Here is a 24311-nt window from a genome sequence, read left to right on the forward strand (position 1 = left end):
AGTGGCAACAGGTGGTATTATCTGCTGGGAATGCGATAATAAGAATGGCTACCCGTGGATATCTCGGGTTATTTCCTTGGGTAACCTGTGGGCCAATGTAGATCTGGTCTTCTATGTAGTATATAGATTATGCAAAGGTACCTTGTACTATATAAATCAGGCTTGAAGTCATGCTAGTTAGATGCATGGAATATCCCTACATTGAAAATGAGACAGCTCACGGAAGAAGAATCAGATGTTCACTATACACAGGGCTTGGTTGAAGCAGTAGAGGTAGAAAAAAAAACAGGCACACAAAGGAGAATGACAAGACATAATAGCACAACGCCATGGGAAGAAAACATGGAGAATTTGGTACACCCTAGCCAGGATCGAAAGTTCCAGGGTTTATACATCTCAAGGAAAATAGGTGGTTCCTCTTGTCTGATTTTGCCCCAGCACAGGCGAATCTAACCATCTAAGAGGGCGCCATGGGAAGGTTTTCTTCGGGTTTGGTTTTTCTTTTTTATTATTGCGCGGCCAATATCATTTACCGATCAACCTCACCGAACACAAGATCCATAGTACCTAGAGATTCAATGTTAGAAGCTAGGATTGAAGAAGACGGGGAACAAAGACTTACCGATAATTGCGACAGCATCAGCAAGCAGGTGACCACGAGACACCTGATCAAAGCCACCCAAGTGGGCGAAACCAGGAGCACGGATCTTGCAGCGGTATGGGCGCTCACTGCCATCACTGACCAGGAAGACACCCATCTCACCCTTGGGGGCCTCGATGGCTGAGTAGGTCTCACCGGGGGGCACGGAGTAACCCTTGGTGAAGAGAAGGAAGTGGTGAATAAGAGCCTCCATGTTCTCCTTCATGGCGGCACGAGGAGGAGGGGAGATCTTGTAGTCCTCCACGCGGACCGGACCGGCGGGCATCTTGTTCAGACACTGGTGGATGATACGGAGGGACTGACGGAACTCCTCCATGCGGCAAAGGTAACGGTCGTAGCAGTCACCGTTGACACCGACCGGGACGTCGAACTCAACCTGGTCATAGGCATCGTACGGCTGCGACTTGCGGATATCGTAGGGAACACCCGAGCCACGGAGCATGACACCAGTGAAACTCATGTTGAGCGCATCGGTGGCGTTAACAACACCGACACCCTGGGTTCTGGCCTTCCAGATACGGTTATCTGTGAGCAGCTCCTCGGTCTCGTCAATGCGGTCACCGAACTGAGTGGCCCACTGGTAGATGTCGTCCAAAAGACCAATGGGGATATCCTGCGAGACACCACCGGGGCGAACGTAGGCTGCGTGGAGACGGGCACCGGAGACACGCTCGTAGAATTCCTAAAGCACCCGAAGTGTCAGTAAATAAAACCTAGCCGCAATAGCTTTTTGCAGCGCTCAATTACTCACCATAAGCTTCTCACGCTCCTCGAAGCCCCACAGGAAAGGAGTCAGAGCACCGACATCCATTGCGTGGGAGAGGACGGACATGAGGTGGTTCAGGACTCGGGTCATCTCGCCGAACAAGGTCCGGATCCACTTGGCACGGTCAGGGATCTCGACGTTCAAGAGCTTCTCAACAGCCAAGGAGAAACACTGCTCGTTCGTCATCATGGAGACGTAGTCCAATCGGTCAAAGTAAGGCAAAGCCTGCATGTAGGTCTTGTACTCAATCAACTTCTCGGTACCACGGTGAAGCAAACCGACGTGGGGATCGGAGCGAACAATCTCTTCGCCATTGAGTTCTAGAATCAATCGGAGCACACCGTGAGCAGCGGGGTGCTGAGGACCAAAGTTGACAGTGTAGTGACGAATCTTGCGGTCGATCCCTTCGGCCTCGGATTCAAGACCAGCAGCCTCGGGGTCCTCGGGAACACCCTTGTTGGCGAGGGAGGTGAAGGTCGGGTCGGTCGGCACAAGTCGTGTGGCCTGGTAGCTAGCAGCCTCTGCCTGACGGCGAGGAACAGAGGTGGCTATCGAGCGGGAACGAGGAATGGATGTGTTGAGAGAGGAGGGGCGGAGGCAGAGCCTTTTGGGCGCATTGCCCGCTAGGCGGGCGAAAGAAGCGGCCATGGAGGATGGGGAATTGGAGGTCCAAGAGGGAAAAGAGGGGAGATGATCCTCAATCCGGGCGCATTCAATGGGTGGATATGGCTCGCTACGGATAGGGAACTCGCTGAAGGTCTCAAGTTGGGAGTCGCATTTTGGCCAGTCACGTGAATAGCTGCCGGGTCATCAGCCGTGCGCTGGTTGGCCTGAAGGGGTCACTATACTGTGTGGCTGATGGCTCCACGCTAGCCTTTCTTTGGTTTAGCGTAGTGCATTCCTCACATAATTTTCCATTTCTGGATTATGTAATGAACTATTTCCTGTGCAGAATAAAGCCCCCTTTGCTGCCTCAGGCAAACTGGAAAATTGCTTCGAGAAATCTCTCTTATCGGCGATCGCGGATTTTACCATCAACCTTCACCAGACCCTATACAGTTGCTCACCATGGCGCCTCTTGTTCCCTCGCAGGAGGAGCTGCAGCGCCGCCGTGTATGTCTCTAGTAATGACTCCATGCAGCTCAGAATACTAATCGTCCTAGATCATCGGCATCAATGCGGAGACCGTTACCAATATCCCCTCTACCGATTTTCCTGGCCATTGGCCCGGAGAGTCGCATGGGTGGGCACTGGACGAATTCAAGAATGTATGTATTGGAATACTACCAGGAAGGTATACTCTGCTGGATTCAATCAATTCTGACCATTTACGTCCAACAGAAATTCCAGGTCGAATTCCACCGCAATGAGCGGTTCGAGGCTTCTTTTTCACTGATCGGTCTGGACGCCGCAGTCGCCAATGCTTTCCGTCGTATCCTTATGGCTGAGATCCCCACCATCGCCATTGAAGACTGCTTCATTCACAACAACACTTCCGTCATTCAAGACGAAGTGCTCGCATCACGACTGGGCCTGATCCCCCTCAAGGGTTCTATCGAGGGAATCAACTGGATGCACTGGTTCAAGAAGGCGTCTGAAGACGGAAGCGAGGAGGAAGATGGTCCTTGCGACTTCAACACCATTGTGCTCCATCTTGACGTGGAATGCTACAAGAACGAGTACGCAGACAAGGACGAGCAGGACCCCCGCAAGCTGTACACCAATGCCCATGTTTACGCCAAGGACCTCATGTACATGCCCGTTGGCCGTCAGGAACAGTACTTCGTCGGCGACGGTGCTATTGCACCTGTCAACCCCGACATTCTGATTGCCAAGCTCCGTCCTGGCCAGAAGATTGAGATGGAACTCCACTGCCAGAAGGGTATCGGTGCCGATCACGCCAAGTTTTCACCCGTCGCTACCGCTTCATACCGTCTCTTGCCTGATATTAAGATCGAACGTCCCATCATTGGCGACGATGCGAAGAAGTTTGCCAAGTGCTTCCCCAAGGGTGTGATTGGCCTTGAGCCCGTCACCTCTGAAGAGGCCGCGCAGCCTGGAAGTGGATACGAAGGCCACGCTGGCGAGCAGAAGGCCGTCGTGAAGGATGCGTTCAATGATACTGTCAGCAGAGAGTGTCTGCGTCACGAGGAGTTCCAGGGTAAGGTCAAGCTAGGACGTGTGCGCGATCACTTCATCTTCAATGTGGAGAGTACCGGTCAATTTGAGAGTGACATGCTCTTCTTGGAGGCTGTCAAGGTTATGAAGCTGAAGTGCAACCGGTGGAAGAGAGGTTTGACCGATCTGATGGGTTGATCAAAGGGTATTTTCTCTGCTATACCTTATTATATGCATTCTTTGGCGTTGGATTTTTTTGGCCGCCTTTGCGCTGTACATTTACGAAAAGTCGATCAGGGCTTCACCTCATGAGGCTGGAGTCTGGATGTGTTAATTGTCTTGGAAAAGAGCCCAACAGTTATCCTTTGAATTCTACACAGTTAACTAAGGCTAATCATTCCGGTCATAAGCTATCTAATTTCTCGTAATTTTCGCGTGTAAAGGCAAAACAGGTTGCCTTTATTTGAAGTGAAGACGGAAGCGGAATGTGGTGGTGTAAGCTGGGTCGCTGACAGCGACTTCCTCGCCATCCTCGATCAAGTCTGCCAACTTCTTTCCCAAGTGAGGTCGGCTCATCTCCTCTAGCTGAGGTGGAAAACGCTGGTAGAGAGTCTTCTCTTCAGTCCGCATGCTAGGCTTCTTTAATTGAGCCTCGGCCCTTTCCCCGAGGCTGTCAATGAACTCGCCCAGGGTCATATTGGGATCCACGTTCATCTTGCGGGCAAGTTCTCCGCACACGGGGCAGTCGGGCTTCTTCTCCGCCTCGAAAGTGTAGGTGTACACCCCTTCCTCGCCAGCATACATCATGTAGTTGGCTAGGAATGGATTGCAGCTAGTGGCGATCTTCAGCACTTCTGAAGTTGTGGAGGCCGCAATGACGGCGTTCGTTGATGCGATAGCCGGTATGATATTTTTGACCACACCCTGAGTCATCTGGAAGGTAACGCCATGGATATGGAATTGCTGGGCACGTTCGTAAGCGGCATTGTATATCCACGATATGTGTTCCATGTTGTCACTGTCAAAGGTGTCATCTTTTCGCTTCTCTTGCCATGCGATCTGGTGCGCCCATTCAATGCAGTGTTGAGGCTGGCGCGGGATGGTGGCAATTGTGCAGAGAGGGACAGCTGGACGAGGTGCATGCATATCCAGTTGGCACTCAATGCAGGATGAGATAGAGGGTAGAATGACACGGGCTTGGCCCTTGAAACCTGTTTGATATATCAGCAACATGCTCTTGAGTGTGTTTGGTGATACAAGTAGATACCTTCAGTTCCACCATCAACAAGTGGCTTCAGGCTCAAGGGGTCATCTTCATCCACCATTGAGATCAAAGTGGAATTGATCCAGCGCCGAGCTTCGATACTGTCCAAGCCACAGACGACAATATTAAATTGCATGTAGTAATCCTCATCTTTATCCTGGATTTTGCCGACATAGGGTGTGATATTCACTCCCTTCACTCGCTTTTGCACAAAAGCAGCGGCGACTTCAGCTTTGGGCTTTCCGATATCTGCCTGGCGGAAGAGGAATTGTCGATTGAGATTTGATATGTCAATGGTGTCTATCGACTGTGAGCTTCTGGCCTTGGCATTATGAGTTGAAAAACATACCCATGTCGATGACGTGAATATCTTTGAATCCTGACAGTGCCAGGTTCTTTAAAATCTCGCATCCTAGTCCACCAGCTCCGCTATATTTCAGTTAGTCCTTCATCTTGGTAGACTATCACAACTTTGCGAGGTTGACCAACATCACCCTAAGATTCATATTAGCAAAAGTACTCTCTCCGAAGTGAATCAACTTACAGGATTTTGGAATGTTCCAGGGCATTGATAGGCTCGGGGCCAGGGTTCCAGTCGTCATCTGTAAAAGGACCACGTTTACTTAGGACGTTGTAGAGGTGCTTCCTGGGTAGGGTATTAGAGCAGATCAGAGGTCTCAAGGATCATTCAGCGCACCATCGACCTTGTTGATCCACGTAAATTCGGGATTCTGGGGCACCTGGAGTTTCCGAATCCACGTCCATCTTGATAGAATCCTGTTACAGGCAACTGGTGAGAGTAAATAGGCGCAGTATCAAGTCGCGCTACACAGGTAAACACTCGTTGCGGTAGATGGCAGACAGAGTGAACTTGATGAGAGTGGTATCAGGTACAGATCCAGTTCAGCTTTTGATCGGATCACCAAAGTACTCAAGTCCAGTGTAGTGAAGAGGATGAGTTGACAACATCACCTGCGCGTGGGCTGTTTCGGGGTGACTATGGCTGACTAATCTCAGGCCCGCCTACTGTAATCTTCACCTCAGGCACAACCTCTCTTTCCCCGAAGTGAGATTCAAGTCGAAAATGGAGGACCTCCTGACGGCAGTGAAAACTGTCAAGCGAGATTCAGATGCCCTTGTTACACCTGCTGTCGAGTCTCAGCGTGCTGGTCCGCCAGTAAGAAACGACTTCGATCCTGAACATCTATCATCACGTCACATTATAGATCTACTCAAAAGCAGTCCCGATCGTGAACAGCTGTCTGCCATTTTGGCAGCCCTTGATCCCTTCAGCAAATCCAAAACTCCAAAGGACTTCGACCTCCGGATTGCAAGTCCCATCACAGCCCAGATTCTCCAACTATTAGTCAGCACTACGATTCCAGATCATTGGGGATCGCTGGGTGCGAAAGACAGCAAAGGGAAAGACGCCAAAGCTCGAGCAGCATTATTGAGATGTCTTAGCAGCGTCGCGGGTCTCGGTTCCTTGGTGGCTCAGCTGCGATCTCTAATCAATGCAGCCCGCGTTTCTGCCCAGCAAGCCCAAGGTTCAAGCAGCCAACTTGGTATACGGGATATCTTGGCTGTGTTTTCTGCTTTGCTAGAGCCGAAAGACTTTTTGTTCCGTCTTTCTACGGATATTTCGGTCATCTATGACAACAAGACTCGACAGCAAGTTACGTGGAGAGAGCTTGTGTCGCTCGTTGCTGCCGGCAAGATTTTATCGACAGCAGCCGAGGCTCTTACGGTTGTTGATGAGTCAAAATCAGTATCTTCAATCTCCTGGATTGGAAATGGTTCCCAATATGCATCATGGCTTGGGTGCAATATTTCTCATATGGCGGCAGGACTAGCCCCAAATAACGAAAGCGACTGGGCCTCAGTTGCTTTGTTGACAGGGCGAGCCTTAAGCCTTGGATATACAGGTGAATATACAGCGATGGCTTTAATTGAGCCCCAGGCTAACATTACACAGATCAGGTTGTCAAGGAAATCTACTCGGGTCTCCTTCTTTCGCAGTCTTTGCCGACACACTTCGGAATCTTATTAGATCACCTCAGGCGAACGGAGCAGCTTGCATTTGTAGAGGCAATCTTCCGCAACATACAACGAAAACACTTTTTAAATGATTTGTCGGATACAGTGGGCCAGTCAATCACCCCTTCAGAGCCCATTAAAGGAGTGGCAGGTTTGATTTCTGTCATGATCTCTTCTCGGCCAGAGCTGGAAAGCCAGATCGTGGAATGGCTCTCAAAATCGCAAGGTGGCTCGATAAACACGTTGGGACTACGTCGTGCACTATTAGCCACTCTCAGTAACCGCAGTAGTAAGTTCGCGTTGCCGAAGGGAATACAGACAATGAAACTAAGGACCTCCAACAGGTGTGTTGAAATCACTACTCATACGCAGCCTTGAGCAATTCGGAGACAAGTTCTCTATCAAACATGTCCCAAGCGTGGTTCAGAATGGTTTGTCGACAGTCCACAGTCCTCTGTACCCAAAATATTAGCCTCTGACATTAAATAGCAACCGCGCAGGTGATTCTGCTTGCCGCTGGCCACCTCTTTCGGCTAGATCAAGCGCAAGTGAAAGATGTAGGCCGGTCAGGAGCTTATCTCAACGCAGTTTCCAATCGACTCGCTGCGTCCTCTAACAGAGCGCGACTTCTTGGCATGATCATTGGGACAGGAATATCTGAACTCATTGAGGAACCAGACAAAGTGCTGAGATTTGACCTAGAGGACATGCGAAGCGAGGAAGCCCTTTGGTATTTGGGGTTAACAAAGGTCCGAGATGAGGTCGGTTCGCCTGAATCCATCAAATCATTGCAAGAGGCATTGCCAGGAAAACCAAAACTTGCACGTTCCAAGCCAGTACAAAAGCCGAAAGCACAATTCTCCCGCCACCATACAAGCAAGATTGTTGCTATTGAAGAAGTCGACGATGGTGACGAAGATGAAGACGAAGATGATGATCTTATTCCGTATGAAAAGCCGGACGACGACGCATACGATTCTGATGACGATCCCACGTTGATCCAACGGAATAAGCCGACTGCGCCTGTGTAAGTGCTGATTTTGCCTGCTGGTATCTACCTCACTAACAAATGTAAGATACATCCGTGATCTGATCCCATCTCTTCGAGACACCGAGAATGTCGAGCGCCATCATCTGGCCATCACCACTGCCCCATCCTTAATTCGACGGAAGATAGGGTTCGGAACTGAACTTGCCGAGCAGATCGAGGAGCTAGCTCTGACTATCGTGGGTCTTCAGAATGACAACAATCATCCGTCATTCCATGAATCCCGCCTACAAAGCATGATTGCATTAATTGTGTCCGAGCCCTTGAAGATGGGCCGCTGGTTTACTGCCGTCTACTTCGATGGGGACCTTTCTCAAGTCCAAAGATCCGCTGTTCTTACAGCCCTGGGTCTGAGTGCTCGCGAGATAGCTGGGAATGGAGAAGACGATGCCAAAGCACTGCGTCTCCCAACTACTGGCGATACCTCGTTCCCATCCAAACGGCTCTCGCCTGCCCTAGAGGCGATGTACTCAGGAGCAAATGAGTCTCCCATCGCAACCCTCACCCGGGAAATGTCTCGTACATCCTTGGAACCGCTTGCAGCCAACGCGGCGGATACGATTACTGGCCCCAACGCGCTCAAAGTGCGCACCTTCTCATCGCGCATGGAAGTCGAGAAGAAGCGCCAGCAGCGGGACACCCAGCGCCAAAACTCCACAATTAAGGACGTACACAAGGTGCTTGCCGAGGGTTTCTTCTTCCCATTGCAGGGAAGATTTGAGATAATGATGCTGCAGTTCTCGTCGTATGTCTTTGAATCCCATGTCATTCCAATCAATTCCAATCAATTTGTACTAACATCGCCCTAGGTCATCCACACCCTCATACAACCCATTCTTCATCCCTCATCTCCTAACCCTCTTCCTCCAAACCCTCTCCCTCATCCTCTCCACAACAGGTCCCCACACCCCCTTCCTCCCACGCCTCACCCATGAAACCCTCTCCCTCCTCCTACCTCTACACACGGCCTCGACATCCAGCGAGCCAACCGTCACTACTGCACTCCTATCTATCTTCCTCGCTGTAGTGGATCTTAATATTGCGTCTGGCTCGAATGGCGAGCAGCGTCTTGTCACCGAGTACGCTACGCAGGTGATCGAGTTGCGCGAGTGGGCATCCCAGGTCTTTGACCGGACGCCGCCTTCAGCTGCGCGTGTTGATCCAAGGTCAGCGGTTACTGACCCGCAGGAACAGGTACGTACTCTTGCTGCTGGTGTTATGGTGCGACTCGGGGAGGTGATAGAGCGGTATCAGGGTCGGTTGATGGGCGTTCATTCTGGATTTAACTATTAGATGAATGCTTGAGGTATATCCATCGGTTGGCCAGGTTCAACTAGAATCGAAGCAGATGACGGATTTATGTGAACATTATTGACAAACTCCGTGCCGAAAGAGTCAAACGGTCATCGGTGGACCTTGATCTTTACATTAGAAAGAAGAATGTAGAGCGCGTTGCTCCCTTTCTTCCGAAAATGACATACATATGTAGCTATCATTACGATCACTGAGGTGTAGATTAACCCATTTACTCCGCCTTGGCAAAGCTACCCTTCTCGATAGCCGCCTCCATCATCCGATCACCACTAATGATACTCGTGGTGCAGATAATAATCTTCCTCCGTGGAGCCTCTTGCGCAGCAATGAAGCGCAACGCGGCGATCTCCGTAAAGGTGATACCCCCCAAGAAAAAGACATACACGGCCTTTGTAGCAGAGTTACCGCTCAGCGTCTGACGAGCCCGCACAGCCTTATCATCACCCTTCTGGACGATGCTGAAAGTCGCACCGCGAGCACTCTTGACGACGTCTTCGAAGCCAAGCCAGCCAGGCGACGTTGTATTAGCGGTGTTCAACGAGGCGGCCGGCGTACCTCCCTTGATCAACGATACCATATAAGACTTTTGTAACACGCATTGAACCAGGCGGACGCTGAGGGGCGCGAAGCCACTGTACACGTAGGAAATATCATTCGGATCTTTCTCGCTGACCTCCTCGATGACAAGACGGAGGTTCTTGCGGAGGTACCCGTAATTCGTCTTTGATCCTGCTTGCGCGCCGGACGTAGGGAGGAGCATCGTCGTAGCTGAGGATCTAGGCTGGAGAAGTTCCATTTTCTCTAACGCCCAGAATGTGAGGAGGTGCTGGTGTCCGTATGCTTGGATGACTTGTTTCTTAAAACTCTCTAGGTCGCGGGGGCGGAGACCACCGGACATGCAGGACTCCAGGCACAGAAGCCGTAGCACAGTCTTTAGTGGGACGTCTCGAGCTATAAGCTCTTCGATTGTCTCGTGCTGGTACGTGGAGTCGGCACCGGCTGCGTTATTCTGCTGGACTTCTAAAGTTTTGCGAAAGGTTTCGGAGCGCGTGAGTCGCATTATTTCCTCTGCGAGGTTGGTATGGGTTCGAAGACTTTGGTGCTCGAGCTGGTAGGTTGGTAATCGGTTGACAAACTCTCGAAGCTCGCCTGTCGTTTTAGCTGTGTGGCGACTCTCATACTCATTTTCTAAACGGCGTGCCACCTTATTCAGGATATCGCCCACGATTGCAAAGTTTGCATCACGCAGTTGGCTGAACAACTGGTCCGAGGCGTCCAGCTGTATCTTTCTTTTCAGCCCCTGCTTGGCTTGCTGTGGTGCCTTGGATGATTCTTGGAGCTGTGGCGTGGGCGCAGGGCCGACAATGCTCGTATCAACGTCTGCTTGGTTGTTCTTTATACCGACATATTCATCAATTAAGCCTTCGTAGGTGAGCTGTGTGAGAAGGGCCGTCCCGAAGTCCACGTCGCGGTCTATGATGATCAAGTTCTCCACACTCGCACTTGGCAACAGCCCTCGCGCAGATGGATCAGCCAATCCAGAGCTCTCCTCTGCGTCGAGTTCTTTCCTCATGCGCAACAGCAGATCTGCCAGGCGCCGAGCATTGTCGCCTTTTCCGACGATGCGTGGGAAATATCCATGACGCTGTTGGACACCCATGAGAGCCTTGGCGGCATGGAAGATGCATCCTGGATCTTTGTGCTGGATAGCAAGGTCAGAAAATGCCTGATTCAAACGTTAGCAGTCTATCGACTTACCAAGTATAAGTCTCCAAACGAGTCATCCAGTTCTAGTGACAAGATATCTTGTTCTAGAGGCATAAAATGAAGAGGAAGCTCAGCGATATTCACGTCGCCAGTGATTCCCGCTTCCTCCAAGACCGCATTGCTTACAAGGGTGCGTCTTGGAGCGAAGAAGATGAAGAACTCATGTTCAACGTGCGCATTATTCTGCAGGCGTTTGATTTGTTCTAAGATAGAATGTCAGCTCATCCTGATGGCACTCAATCAGAGATAGCAGGAAAGGGCCCTAATGAAACGAGCTTGTAAAAATGTTGTTAAGATAGATATCGATATAGGGAACGTTTCTCCAGATTACATAGAGTAGAAATGCCTCTGCGTAATCTAATGATGGCCCATCATGGACCCAAATGAAGGAGGTCCAATCTATACCAGCCTAACAAGCCGAAAGGAGGCAAAAAAGAGACAATGTCATACCTGCCACAATTCGAACGTGGCGAGCTTTCTCGCCACGAACAAGGAATAAGACATTGCGTTGTGATGAGTCGATGTTTGCATTTTCTAGCAAGAAGACCCGGTCCACGCCATACTCTTGGAGCACTGAGAACTTGACGAATAGGCCCACTGGGCCGGCCAGTTCCTGGCTTATGACGAGGTTCTTCTTACCCCGGGCCTGGATAATAGTTAGCGCAGATCAGAGCATCATGGATTCATACGCACGCCTTCCAGTAAAGTCAAAAGATCCCTCCGCGCCTTATCCCTAAAATAGTCCGCATCAGACCTCAATAAAGGAGCCATTTCATCCAGGCAGCAGAGGAAATGTGGCCAAAAATAAACAGAAACGTTGAAGTGCCACTGCGCCCGCATTGGGTTAGCACTGCCACTGCTGATGTAACGATGTAACTTTGGTATTCGTATGGTTACTACTACACCATCCCCAATAAACATAGTGGGTAACTTTGGTATACTCCTCGTATTTATATTACCATCAGGCGGCGATCTCGAACATCTAGCTCCCCTGAAGGCGTCTCACATTAATTCTTTCGCTTGTCTCAGTTCATTCTCTTCCTCCTTTCTTTCTTGTACTCCCATTTACCTTCGATCATTTTAACTTCGTTCCACGGATCTTTACAACCATACAGTGCCCCCGACATCATGGGTCTTTTCAAGAAATCCGATGGCGATGATGACTCGAGCCGCCGAGCACTCTTTGGCTCGCGGAAGAAGGACAAGAGCCCACCAACCCCCTCAAACCCTTACGCCAAGCCAATTCCGGTAGACCCATACACCAAAGCCAAGATTGGTGCAGGTGTTGCCCCCTTACCTGCCGACCACCCAGCCGCCAACGGCGGCTCCGGGTCGCAGAGCCCCCACAACATCCCCTCCGACAATAAGTACTCCGCCAACAGATACGGAAACCAAGGCGGCTACGGAAGTGATCGATTCGGCGGATCCGGTGCAGGCGCCGGCTCCTCGGCCTCGGGCTCCAGGTATGGCAGTGGTGGCTACGGAGGTTTGGGGGGCAGCGATCCCAATGACCCCGCGGCTGCAGATTCCGCTCGCAACGAGCTATTTGGTGGCGCCAACAAGAACAAGAATCGGTCACCGGACAACTCGGCCGGTTTGCCACCACCGTACTCCGAGGGTCAAAATGGTCAAGGACAGAACAACTACGGTGGCGGCAGCAACGAATACAGCATGGCAACCTACCAGGATCGACAACTGACAGCCGAAGAAGAAGAGGAGGAGGAAGTTCAAGCGACGAAGAATGAGATGCGCTTCGTGAAGCAGGGTGATGTGGCATCGACACGGAATGCGCTCCGAGCTGCTGCGCAGGCTGAAGAAACCGGTCGTGCCACTCTGGCTCGACTGGGTGCGCAGGGCGAGTCGGTCCACGATACGGAGAAGAGTTTGGACATGACGACCATTGAAGGCCGTATCGCGGAGGACAAGGCGAAGGAACTTAAGGCCCTCAACAAGAGCATGTTCGCCGTGCACGTATCGAACCCGTTCACAGCCTCGCGACGCCGGCGCGACCGCGATGAGAAGATCCTCAATACACACCGCGAGGATCGAGATGTCCGCGAGGGCACACGGTCCGAGGCGCACGCGACTAATCAGCGCATGGACCGGGTGTTCCGTGATATTGATCGCGATGCGGCGAAACAGAGCAAGGGTAAGAAGGCCAGCGTCACCGAGCGTGCCAAGTACCAATTCGAGGCGGATAGCGAAGATGAGACCATGGAAGACGAGATCGAGCAGAATTTGGATCTGCTCAGTGGTGCTACTGGTCGGTTGAACGGCCTTGCCTTGGCCACTGGAAAGGAGCTAGACGAGCAGAACAGACATCTGGAGCGCATCATGGGCAAGGTGAGTTTTTGCGATGTCTTCAATCTAGTGTTCGTTCGTACGGGAGATGGGACTAACTGGCTATAGAGCGACTCTGTCGACGATCAGATTGCCATGAACCGGGCCAAGCTGGACCGGATTCGTTAGGTACCATGGTTAAAGGCAAATGGGGCTGCGGTATGCCTGGTGCTGTCGAGCTCAGTAATTTTCTGCGTGCGTTCTGTCCATTGGGCATGGATCACACATTGGCGTTGGGGCTGGTTCTGCATTGTTTGCTAGTCATATCAGACGGCGACTAGAATATAGTTGAACATCAATTAACATAATTTCACTGCGGTTTATCCGAGTACTTGGACTCCATTGACCTACAATCTAATCGACCGCAATACTATCCAAATCCCATGCAGATCGGACACTTCAACTGCGGGGGAGTGTGGGGGAGCACTCGGAGAATGAACCTCCGCAGCCCTAAATACAGCGGACAAGTCACTTTCTTCTGTAAGCTAGTTCCTCTCCAACTTCTAAGGCTACAATATCTCTCATCATGCCTCTACCCCAAAAAACTGATATCCTCGTGATAGGCAGCGGCAACGCCGGCCTCAGTGCCGCCCTGTCAGCGGCACAATCCAACCCAACTCTAAGAGTAACCGTAATCGACAAAAGCCCAGTTTCCTGGGCAGGAGGCAATACCTACTTCACAGCCGGCGCCTTCCGCACCTCGCACAACGGACTACACGACCTCCTCCCACTAGTCAACAACACCGACGCAGCACAAGCATCCCGCATCGACATGCCAATCTACACCGAACAAGACTTCACCGCAGACCTCCAGCGTATGACAGGAAACCGCACCGACCCCGCGCTATCAGCAGCTCTAGTCCGCGACTCCCGCGCCGCCGTCGGCTGGCTAGCCGCCAACGGCGTCCGCTTCCAGCTCTCCTTCAACCGCCAGGCCTACGAAGTCAACGGCAGAACCAAGTTCTGGGGCGGACTCGCGTTAAAGACCCAAGACGGCGGCAAGGGTCTTGTCGAGGACGAGTTACGCGCGGTCAGGAACGCCGGCGTGGATGTGTTCTTCGACACAGCCGCTACAGCGCTAGTGACTGATCCGACGAGTGGTGCTGTTGTTGGCGTCGAAGTTATCAACAGCGATAGTAGGACTAGCGCACGCAATAAAACTATCGTCGCTGTCGATGCTGTCATTCTCGCTGCAGGCGGGTTCGAGGCAAATCCGCAGCTGCGTGCGCAGTGGCTCGGTCCTGGGTGGGATTGTGCGCGCGTGCGTGGCACGCCGTATAATACGGGTGAGATGCTGCGGATTGCCCAGCGGGACGTGTCGGCTAAGACGGCGGGGAACTGGAGTGGATGTCATTGTGTGGCGTGGGATGCGAATGCTCCGGCGGATTCTGGGAACCGGGAGGTTTCGAATGAGTTTACGAAGAGTGGGTATCCGCTGGGGATTATGGTGAATCGGGATGGGGAGCGGTTTGTTGATGAAGGGTTCGATATGCGGAACTATACGTATGCGATGGTTGGGCGGCGGGTGCTTCAGCAGCCTGGGCAGATTGCGTTCCAGGTTTGGGATGCGCGAACTGTGGCCTGGCTGCGTGAGGAGGAGTATCGTGCTGAGGTTGTTCGGCGCATTGAGGGAGAATCGTTGGAGGAGCTTGCGGAGAAGTGTGCGGAGGTTGGACTTGCTGATCCTGGACGTTTTGTGGAGAGTATTAAGGAGTATAACGCTTCAGTTGAGGGTGTGGATGTGCAGAAGAGGTGGGATCCTGCTGTTAAAGATGGGCTTGCTACTAAGGGGCTGGCTGTTCCCAAGTCGAATTGGGCTTTGCCTATTGACAAGCCGCCTTTCCTGGCTGTCAAGGTCACGGCAGGCATCACTTTCACTTTTGGTGGATTGGCAGTGAACCCTGAAACCGCGGCAGTTATTTCAGAGACGACGAGTGATGAGGTTCCTGGATTGTATTGTGTGGGTGAAATGCTTGGAGGCATCTTCTACGATAACTACCCTGGTGGAAGTGGATTGACTTCTGGGACTGTCTTTGGGCGTCGTGCTGGTCGAGCAGCAGCAGAGCGAGCTGGAAGAGTGGAAGACTAGAACAGTCGTGATTCTCACAATATCAGGGGAGTAGATGACTACAGAGGTGGGAGGCGAGGCAAGTGAGTACATAACTACAGAGCATTAGAAAGATATTCCGAATGTCTTTTATTGATTAGACAACATTATATATTTAGTAGCGACTGTAATATGAGACTCGGACAAGGCCAGGCCCAGCCAGTATCAAAGCATAGGACAAAGCTTCTTCCTATGGGTATCATCAACACCAACCCAAACCTGCACGTTAACCCCATGCACTTGAAACACAAGACTTGGTGGAAAAGGCGACTGGGGCAAAGAAAACAATAAAATGGGGTTTAAGCCATGCGGCTATGAAAGATTAAGAAGCGGAGGGGAAAAAGAGTCAGGGTATGGCCTGCAGAGAAAATAAAGAAACATTGAATCATCACAAGCCCCCATGGTATCGAGAAAAAGCAGAAAGGTGACGCCCAGGTCTAGCGAAAGAATAAGAAATGAAATGAAAACAACGCATCCAGCCGGAACCTCTATGGTCGTAACGTGGTAACAAAGGAAACTTGGGAATATGAAAAGAAAAGAAGAAAAGGCTCTCTCTTGCCTGTGGTCCTCGAATAGAACCCATTATACCCATAAATCACAGACCGTTGTAGAAGGAGTATGGTATGTATAAGCGTTTCTCTCTCCGATCAGGAATTGTTTGTCGGAATTTGATATGAAAAGAAAGGGATGAAAGGTGATCCACGCTGTTGTACAAGGAGACGAGAAAGCCGTAGCCGTTTGTACAAACATGCCAACGCAGTTGGTTCATGCTTGCGGCATATGGGAAACGGGTTTGTGGTGGGTGGGAGATCTGGCGCTTTGTGCGCGAAGAGCGTAGGGGAGAGAGAGCACTCGAACGGGTTTCCGCTTCGAGTAGAAAGAAAATAGTCGTATGGGAGATTGCCAGATTACTCGTCGTCGTCGCCAGAACCGGTGTCCTTCTCGCCCTTGTGCACCTTCTTGTGGCGACGCAGGTTTGAGACAACGGAGAAGTGCCGCCCGCAGCCTTCAACATCACATGCGAATGCTAGAAAATGTTAGAACGTGAATTTCCAAGGTTTTGTCTGCCAAAAAGGAACTTACGCTTTTCACCAGTGTGGCTGTACATATGCGTCTGCAGAGAAGATGGACGCGTGAACCGCTTGTCGCAGACCTTGCACTTGTGCTTCTTCTGTGTGTTGGAGGGCATCTTGGAGCTGAATTGGCTCATCATTGATTGCGGCCCAGGGGGCGCACTGCCGGCCAAAAGGCTGGTCGGCCGGGGGAGTGTGCGCGATTCATATGACTCGGAAGTTGTAGAGCTGTAGTCTGTCACGGAGGAGTCGACGGAACCGACCGAGGCGCTGTAGTATGGGTAGTTGCCTCCGGAGGAGATAGAGGAGTTGGAAGATTGGGTGGAGGGGAAGCCGTAGGAATCGGCTGAGCTTCGTGCGCCGCGAGGACCAGGGCCGTAAATGTTGCGCGGGGTCAGGTCCTGGCTGAGAGCGACCATTCCGCGGCTGGCGTCAAGAGCGTCACCGAAAGTGGGGGCGGAAGCTGAAGCGCCAACGCGAGCGGCATCTCTGTGGATTTTGTGTAAGTTTTGCGATTCCGAACCATGTAAGGAATGCGGACTCGGAATTCAACTTACGAGTGCGAGATACGACGGCCGTCTTGCGGGGAGGGGTGAATGGGGGCGTAGGCATAGCTGGAAGGCGCAAAGCTACTCATGGGGGGAGCGGTGGTGTAGGAGGGAGCCTGGTCGAAATTTGTGCGCGGCACCTCGTGTTGCATTCCCATTACCTCTGGGCCATAGTTGGAGGTCGCGTAGGTGCTCCCAGCCACCATTGCCGGGGCAGACACGGGGATGTTGGGATAGGGCATAGACATGCCGGAGCGATTGACTTCCTCTTGCTTGACCTGACCTAGGCTCATGCTGGCGCCATTGCCCATGGAGGTCGCATAGACTGGTGGTGTCGAGTGCGACGAAGTGTGCGCCGCCCACGGGTCTGTGAATTGTGGTGGGGTGTGGTGATAGACATTGTCGAAGCTCATGCCGCCATAGGGGCGGTTCTGGTTTTCCATAACCATCGTCATGGGGGATAGAGTCGCGAATCGATCGCGTGTAGAATCTGTATAGAGAGAAGGGGTTCGAAGATCGAGTCCAAAGGGTTTCCTTTGGAATACAGTGATCGTCTGTGTTGATCCGGAGGTGTATGAAGACAAAGTGATAAACCCGATGATCAACAATTATTTTATATTTTAAGGGAGAAAGAGAAAGCAGAAACAGTCTGGGGAAGGGGATCGGCGAAGCTTATGAAGGAATATAAGGTGTGAGGCATGATCCCATATACTCCAAATCCCAAGTGCCACTGACGACGTCCCGTCAAGGGTTGCAGATCGCTGGAAATTTTAATACCGGTATTTATTTTATTTTATTTTATTTTATTTTTATTTTTTTACATTTTGGATTTTATTTTTGTTTTATTAATTTTTGGATTTTTTCATTTCTTTTCTTTTTACTTTCTGGGATCTCACTTTTTAAGAATTTTTATTTTTCTCATTTCTTTTTTCCTCTCCCCCCTCAACATTGGTGGATTGGAACCATGGCTGAGGGAAAGAAAAGTGGTCCTCAACGGGAACCAGTTCCTCGGATATGAAATTACTCTCAATATTTACCCCTAAGCATGTACTAGTTATAGTTTACCCTTTTTCAATCAGGGTCTAAAATATATTAATTGCTTAAGCCTCAACTAGGCTGAGGAATGGAAGATCTAAAGAATCAGTATAATCAGTCTTTGAATGGGAATGCCAAAGTTACTACAATATAGACTCCGGCATCGGAAGGGTAATTATAATGAGCCATAGAAGGTAGTCGGTAGCCAAAAAAAAAAAAAAAAAAAAAAAAAGGCATAACCAAAAATATTTCCCAAGTAACAATATCATAGGAGGACGAAAAAGGAGAAAATCATGAGACCCAAAAAGTAGTCGGTGTCCTCAGAGTCAAAGGGGGTGTAGACTAGGGGAATGTTCAATTGGGGACTAGCTATGATGAACGCTGATGAGTGGTCCAACTGTGCCGTGTCTGAGGGAAGAGGAACGAAAAAGGAAATTCAGGAATTAAATGAATTACAATAAAAGCTACAATATTTGTAATACTATATGTGGAAAAAAGAAAAAGAGAAAAAAGGGACTGCCAAGAAATAAATCACCAAGATTTGCCCTGAGCCCATTGTTTCAATGTAGCGGGGCAGATCCCAGTGTCAAAGGGTATACCCGTTGCCGTGGGGGTTAATATGAGTGATTATAGTGATAGTTCTTAATTACGGAGTACAGATGACAGTCTATTCAATGTGATTATCATACTATGGCCATTAGTTCGAGTAGGCCCAATATATAATGAACTAAATCTAAAACTTTTCAAGATCCTTTGAAAGGACATGGGTTGAAAAGACAAACCCACATCTGAGATGGCCATACTGGAGTCTCTCATTATTGGCAAGCTGCAGGATAGGGTACATCGGAAATATAATTCCCGTTCTTATTCTTAAAAAATAAATGAATAAATAAAACGAGAAAATAAAAAGGAATGGCTGAAGCCATTGAGGGACCTTTGACACGGCACAGAGATGGTTTAGCGGGCCAACCCGACCTTACATAGAAAGAAGGGAGGAGCATCGAATCACTAGCCGCCCAACATTATTGACTGCATTCTAATTCCATTTGGTCAGGAAATTCGGCAAAAATGTGATGACGTTTGACGTCCCGCGTCCAAGAGCTCCTGTTTCAGAAATTAGAATGAATATACTCCGTACACTGACTCCGTACAGTGTACGTACTCATTGTATGTTGTACTCCATCGACATGTGGAGGATGGACAGTGCAGTCCAATAGACCACACTCCACACGGGACAGTAAGACTACAGAGAGCGGGAACAACACTTACATCGAGGTTCTCGGTCGGCCCTCCAAACAGAACTTCTTATCCGTCACACCGTTTAGTGTTCCCTCGGTCGCAGAACTATAAACGCACACCAAAATACGAGCGTGCAATCAGGTCGCCCCCAGCGGAACACAAAAAAGCCTCCTGCAGAAAGAAGGAATAAGTTTGAATACCAACGCTGCGATTAGCCGGGCCATGCGAGCTGTATCACATAGGAAACACCCTAAGTCCACGCCCAACGCACCCGGGCGAATAAAACAGGAATCCATGACAACCTCGTATTGGGGCCTGTGATGATAAGGACCACGGGCTGCAAGCCATGCTTTTTCTCCTTTACTGGGATTGCGACAGCTGGACACCGACGTCAGAGGGACGGAACAGCGCAACCAGAGTGGGAAAACGGGAAAAGGGCCGCTTTGGGCATTTTGGCGGGCGCGGCTCCCGCAATAGCGCGGTAGAAGTCCATGGGGCTTGAATGGGACATATCACAATCTATTGACCCTTTTTGTTTCTCTATCCATGTGGATTGCTTGGAGATTATCCCCATGCCTCGTGCTGTGGAGCTCCTCTTCTATCCGATCAAATTTGCTATTCAATAGTGTATAAATACACAATAAATAATTTTCCGATATGGATTCGCTATGGTCCCCGAGTCTCGGGGTTTGATGTCACCCCCGAAATCGCTCTACATGGTACATGTACGGAAGTACTCCATACGTAGTACTCCGTACAGGATCACAAGGTACGAGAAAAGGCAGGTCCTTGAGCGAGAGCCGAGGAAGAGGCTGAAGAAAAGTTACATAACCTTGACCCATCCAATCACATAGACTGCATAAGTCTCCAATGATTGGCTTTTAACCCCGGGGGGAGGAAACAAACGTTTAGCGTCAGACCGAAGTACGATGTGCATATATTGTAAATCCCGCCCTCCGTAAACCATAAAGGCATCTCAGGATCAGGATCAACTGCCGCTCTCCCGGACGAGAGGATAAAGCATGTTCAACCGTGGTGCCGGCACTGCGGAGATTTAACCGGGAAGCTTGGGACCATGGATGTAGCCAAAACCAAAGTCAAAAGAAGTGCAGTACCAATTTTCTCCTTCGTCTCCGGCCGCACATGGTCAACTTCTCCGCACTCCACTAACCATGGCAACGCCACGGCGTCCTTGGGTGCGCGGTTTTCCAGAAAACCCTAGACTGGTCACCAACCTTGGAAACTAGCAATTAAACACCTTGTGGGCCATGGAAAATTATCCAGAGTTTCGGTCTTCATCCGCTGACCAGATCCATGCAGTACAACATACCTACCTAGGTACCTAGGTATGAGGAGGAGTGGCTATCCATGGATAGCGGAAGTGTGCCTCGAAGACAACCGTGGGTCCTGGGTTACCGGATTAAGATTGCAGTAACGATTAGGTTTCTCTCCATCGAATTACTCCAATCCAACTTTAGCCTTTTGGGTGTTTATTGTAGACTATGTTAACCTCGGAACGAGGTTATCTGCTTTCCTTATGTTGAGTGTGAAAGTTACCAATCCGAGACCATGAATGGATCTATATTGTATATCTACTCTGTACTTTGTAACTATAGACCCATCAGTTAGCTAATAATTACCTTGTATATATCTCAGCCATCAACATGCTGAGAAAAGTCTCAATATGGGCCTCCCGAGTCTCGGAAAAGTCCCGACCGTGTCCAGACGGTCGGGGTGGACATTTCCAAAAAGAAAAGCACAAAAAGCAATTGGGTAGTCAGTCGGGTACCCAACTCGCAAGCCCACATTGAACCGTGAAAGGGGCAAAAAAATTTATAGGTACAGGCCCAGGTTACTTCAGCTTCAAGTTGCCCCATTTTGAATAGCCCATATGGATCCCTTAAAATTAAGAGGCGTGAACTCGACCAGCCAAAACCAATACCAAAATCCAATAAAAGAAAAACAAGCAATGCAGAAGATGGGCTCTAGTCTGAGCGTAACCCCCCTTTCTTTGCAGCCATGCCGTGTTGGTGGTCCACTTGGCATCTCACCGGCAGGACTCCGTCAACTTTCAACGAACTCCCACTTGTGTTGGCAAATGTGGCGTTTAGGGTGCTGGTTTTTGAGTGCATGGTGAAGCAGGTGAGAGGTTGTGAGATAGAAAGTGTGGACGCCAAGATGATTGCGTTTTCCAGTGTGTGGAGATGTGGTTGCTTGGTTCATCCCAATTCGTATCTGTATACATTGGCATGGCGTTCGGTAGTTCAGGAGCATGCGTAACCTTTGAGGAAGGTCTACCTTGGCCACGATATTGAGCCGGAGCGTGCCGGATGGACAGAGCTTGAGAATGGAGTCCAATTGTCATTGTATCTCTCGTAGGCAAGAGGTTATACAGGTCCACCGGTCGAGAAGGCCCCTGCTAGACACGGGAGCGGTGGAGCATATCTCGAGGTCGTGCATGTTGTGAGGGACCTTGTCAAGGTCTTCTAGATGGGCCTTGACGGCTCTGACCGCTTTTCTCGCCCGACACGGCTCATTTTACTGACGCGCGTCCTCCGGGACCCTGAGACTTTCTGATCACTTTGCCATTTCATCATTGTCGACTCCATATATCGTACAGAGCAATCAATTAACTGCTTTCCCGAGAAACCCGCTCGAAAATTTGGAAAAAGAAAAAGGGCGGTCAGAGATTTATGTGACAGTTCAACGAAGGAACATCGGAGAAATAAACATATCAAGCCCCGGATTTTGATCCCACTTTACCTTCGACCGTCCATGTGAAGACGATTATCACCTGGCTGAAATGAAAATCCCTCCCAAAGTGCGCTGTAATCAGATCTAGCACGTTGACGATCCGCCTCAATGCCGAGTGTCAATCAGGTACCCTTGACCAACAAAAGCCTGTCATCTGCATGGGGCTCCGATCTTGGCAGTTCCCGCACGGCAGATCGTCATTGTCCCTAAATCAAGGTTGCCAATGTGTGCAAATCGCCGTTTCTTTTCTTTTGTGTCACGTACTGAATATAATATATTCCAGTTATGACAAGCAGTTATCTGGAAGGTTTGGAGTAGGTAAATGCACTGCGCTTGGTAGTTTATTATTTCCCTGCCATGCTGCATCACTACGGAGTATAGAAATCATAGAACCTTGGTTTCTATACATAGAACAGCTGAAAAGTTCGAATGAACCATTCTTTGCGATACTCGAAGCGTTGCCCAGGTGCATCCACATGGTGGGGCTGTGGACTCACGAGTTTGCGCAGGACCGTGGGAGGTGCAAGAGGGATCCGGGTTAATGGGATAAGCCCAAGTTTCATGTGGCATCCACACCTGGGCAGTCCCTTTAAAAACATCAACCAAAAAGTATTGAACTTTGGGTGCCCATGATTGGCTATAGCGGTTTCTCCCGATACCGGACCCCTTTGAGGGTTATTTCCATAGCTTCGTACTAATACGGATTAGTTCAGCCCATTTGGGACTAGTCTAACTTTACCATTGGGTCCACATTCTTACATGTTTGTTGCAGAGCCTTCCAACCAATCATGTATTATTATTGGCAATCCAGTCCCACCTGGAGACGGCAGATAGTCGATAGCCGATCTTGGCAGGCGTTGATCGACCAATTGTATCTGCGGCCCCACTAGGAGCTTACGACGCGTGCTCATCCCGCGCTTTCCAAGTCAACGTGGTTATCTGCTCCTTGGTATAGGTCGAACAAAGTAGGAAAGTTAACCTTGGATTGTGAAATTCAAATATCCCGCACCTTTCTCTCAGAGTGTCTAACCATCTTCTTTGCTACATATATTTTGATTTGGATTTTATGTGGCTATATTCCTGCAGACATGTCCAGGTGAACCCCTCAAAGCTTTTTAAAGTCAAATGACGTGACCCTCCCCCAACACCTCCCCGCAAAGCCCGTTTCGGCTAGGTCCCCAAAGTTGGGATCCCTGCGTGCGATCCTGGCTATACTCCACATTTCCCGCTAGATACACTGCCACTTTCAGGGTCAACGCTAATAACCTGAAACGCCCGTGAGTGGATCTGGAATTCGAATACAGTAATTTATATTCATTTTAATTATTTCTCTTTCCCTCCTGTTCGAGAGATGCCGCCAGTACGAAATAGATAAACACCGAATCCATACATCATAGTCTAAACCGCACCGAGTAGGCAGCTTTGCCCTGCCACTAGTCTTGACCAGTACTCAATTTGCGATTTCATTGCCATTATCACGTAGTGGGTCCCGTGTCAAAAAATCGGAAAACGACGGAGAACTTCGGACATGGCTTACAACATACACTCTGACAGGACTTTAGACGTGCGCCTCTTTTTGCCTGAAGAATTAACTTTTTGCCTTATCAGGCGATTAACTCGACTGTTTGATCGGAACTCCCCGCCACTCAAAAAAAGAAAGTTCGGTCCAGTCCCATCTCTGCGGTTCACGTTGGAGTTTCCCCGAGAATAAGATGTGTTGTGGGTATTGTAGAAACTGCGGTGTGTGCTGTAAAGCAAAATCCCCCTCTTCCACCACACTTGGACCCGAAATTACTTGAACCGGAATTTGTATAGCATCATATACAAAGATCAAGCTTCCCCTTGGCTACCTAACTTTGTGCATAAAAGACGCATTTCCAGAAAGTGGAGAGATTACTCTCTTGGCCTATGTCACCAGACATTGTAAACACTGCAGGAAATACTAAGGGCTTTGAAGGAGGGGCCGTAGTCTTAGTCTAAGTCTTAGTGTGTACTATAGTTAGTCTGTTGACGGAGAAGGGCCCAAGGAAAAGGGTAACGCGCCAGAGGCGGCCAATCCACACGAAGTGCGTGTGCACCCCCTCGCTGTGTGCCTCAACCGTCGTGAATGGGGCGAACTGCAGGGTCTCCGATCCCTTGCAACCGATATGAAAAATAAAATAAAAAATAAAAACCCCGTCTAGTGCTTACGGAACACACATCCTGTCTTAACTACGCGCGTCGTAGCTTTCCTTTTGGTT

At 49.9% G+C, this 24311-nt stretch overlaps 8 protein-coding genes across 8 annotated transcripts; 4 read left to right on the top strand and 4 right to left on the bottom strand.

The window, feature by feature from the left end:
• Window positions 1-529: 529 nt before the first annotated feature.
• N7489_007253 (NADH-quinone oxidoreductase subunit D) lies at window positions 530-2075 on the bottom strand (the record flags this gene model as incomplete). The annotated part of the gene is made up of 3 exons (XM_056713003.1): window positions 530-567; window positions 623-1343; window positions 1413-2075. The coding sequence occupies 3 exons, from the start codon at window positions 2073-2075 to the stop codon at window positions 530-532; spliced, it is 1422 nt and encodes a 473-aa protein (XP_056566718.1).
• A 420-nt stretch (window positions 2076-2495) lies between these two features.
• On the top strand, window positions 2496-3743 carry N7489_007254 (DNA-directed RNA polymerase core subunit RPC40; the record flags this gene model as incomplete). The annotated part of the gene is made up of 3 exons (XM_056713004.1): window positions 2496-2540; window positions 2591-2695; window positions 2769-3743. The coding sequence occupies 3 exons, from the start codon at window positions 2496-2498 to the stop codon at window positions 3741-3743; spliced, it is 1125 nt and encodes a 374-aa protein (XP_056566719.1).
• A 261-nt stretch (window positions 3744-4004) lies between these two features.
• Window positions 4005-5574, bottom strand: N7489_007255 (NEDD8-activating protein UBA3; the record flags this gene model as incomplete). The annotated part of the gene is made up of 6 exons (XM_056713005.1): window positions 4005-4756; window positions 4813-5109; window positions 5159-5238; window positions 5299-5304; window positions 5354-5455; window positions 5507-5574. The coding sequence occupies 6 exons, from the start codon at window positions 5572-5574 to the stop codon at window positions 4005-4007; spliced, it is 1305 nt and encodes a 434-aa protein (XP_056566720.1).
• A 319-nt stretch (window positions 5575-5893) lies between these two features.
• On the top strand, window positions 5894-9187 carry N7489_007256 (telomere length regulation TEL2 family protein; the record flags this gene model as incomplete). The annotated part of the gene is made up of 6 exons (XM_056713006.1): window positions 5894-6734; window positions 6785-7135; window positions 7191-7277; window positions 7336-7873; window positions 7923-8639; window positions 8704-9187. 6 exons carry the CDS (start codon window positions 5894-5896, stop codon window positions 9185-9187), a joined length of 3018 nt encoding a protein of 1005 aa, XP_056566721.1.
• Window positions 9188-9419: 232 nt separating this feature from the next.
• Window positions 9420-11815, bottom strand: N7489_007257 (Sec1 family protein; the record flags this gene model as incomplete). Its single annotated transcript, XM_056713007.1, has 4 exons — window positions 9420-10910; window positions 10967-11178; window positions 11426-11621; window positions 11669-11815. The coding sequence occupies 4 exons, from the start codon at window positions 11813-11815 to the stop codon at window positions 9420-9422; spliced, it is 2046 nt and encodes a 681-aa protein (XP_056566722.1).
• A 288-nt stretch (window positions 11816-12103) lies between these two features.
• N7489_007258 (putative plasma membrane SNARE protein (Sec9)) lies at window positions 12104-13444 on the top strand (the record flags this gene model as incomplete). The annotated part of the gene is made up of 2 exons (XM_056713008.1): window positions 12104-13318; window positions 13385-13444. 2 exons carry the CDS (start codon window positions 12104-12106, stop codon window positions 13442-13444), a joined length of 1275 nt encoding a protein of 424 aa, XP_056566723.1.
• Window positions 13445-13841: 397 nt separating this feature from the next.
• On the top strand, window positions 13842-15404 carry N7489_007259 (uncharacterized protein; the record flags this gene model as incomplete). Its single annotated transcript, XM_056713009.1, has 2 exons — window positions 13842-14048; window positions 14250-15404. The coding sequence occupies 2 exons, from the start codon at window positions 13842-13844 to the stop codon at window positions 15402-15404; spliced, it is 1362 nt and encodes a 453-aa protein (XP_056566724.1).
• A 926-nt stretch (window positions 15405-16330) lies between these two features.
• N7489_007260 (C2H2-type zinc finger protein) lies at window positions 16331-17498 on the bottom strand (the record flags this gene model as incomplete). The annotated part of the gene is made up of 3 exons (XM_056713010.1): window positions 16331-16449; window positions 16506-16984; window positions 17053-17498. 3 exons carry the CDS (start codon window positions 17496-17498, stop codon window positions 16331-16333), a joined length of 1044 nt encoding a protein of 347 aa, XP_056566725.1.
• Window positions 17499-24311: the final 6813 nt, after the last annotated feature.

Source organism: Penicillium chrysogenum, assembly GCF_028827035.1.
Source record: "Penicillium chrysogenum strain IBT 35668 chromosome Unknown utg000004l_segment0_segment0, whole genome shotgun sequence".
NCBI lineage: Eukaryota > Fungi > Ascomycota > Eurotiomycetes > Eurotiales > Aspergillaceae > Penicillium > Penicillium chrysogenum.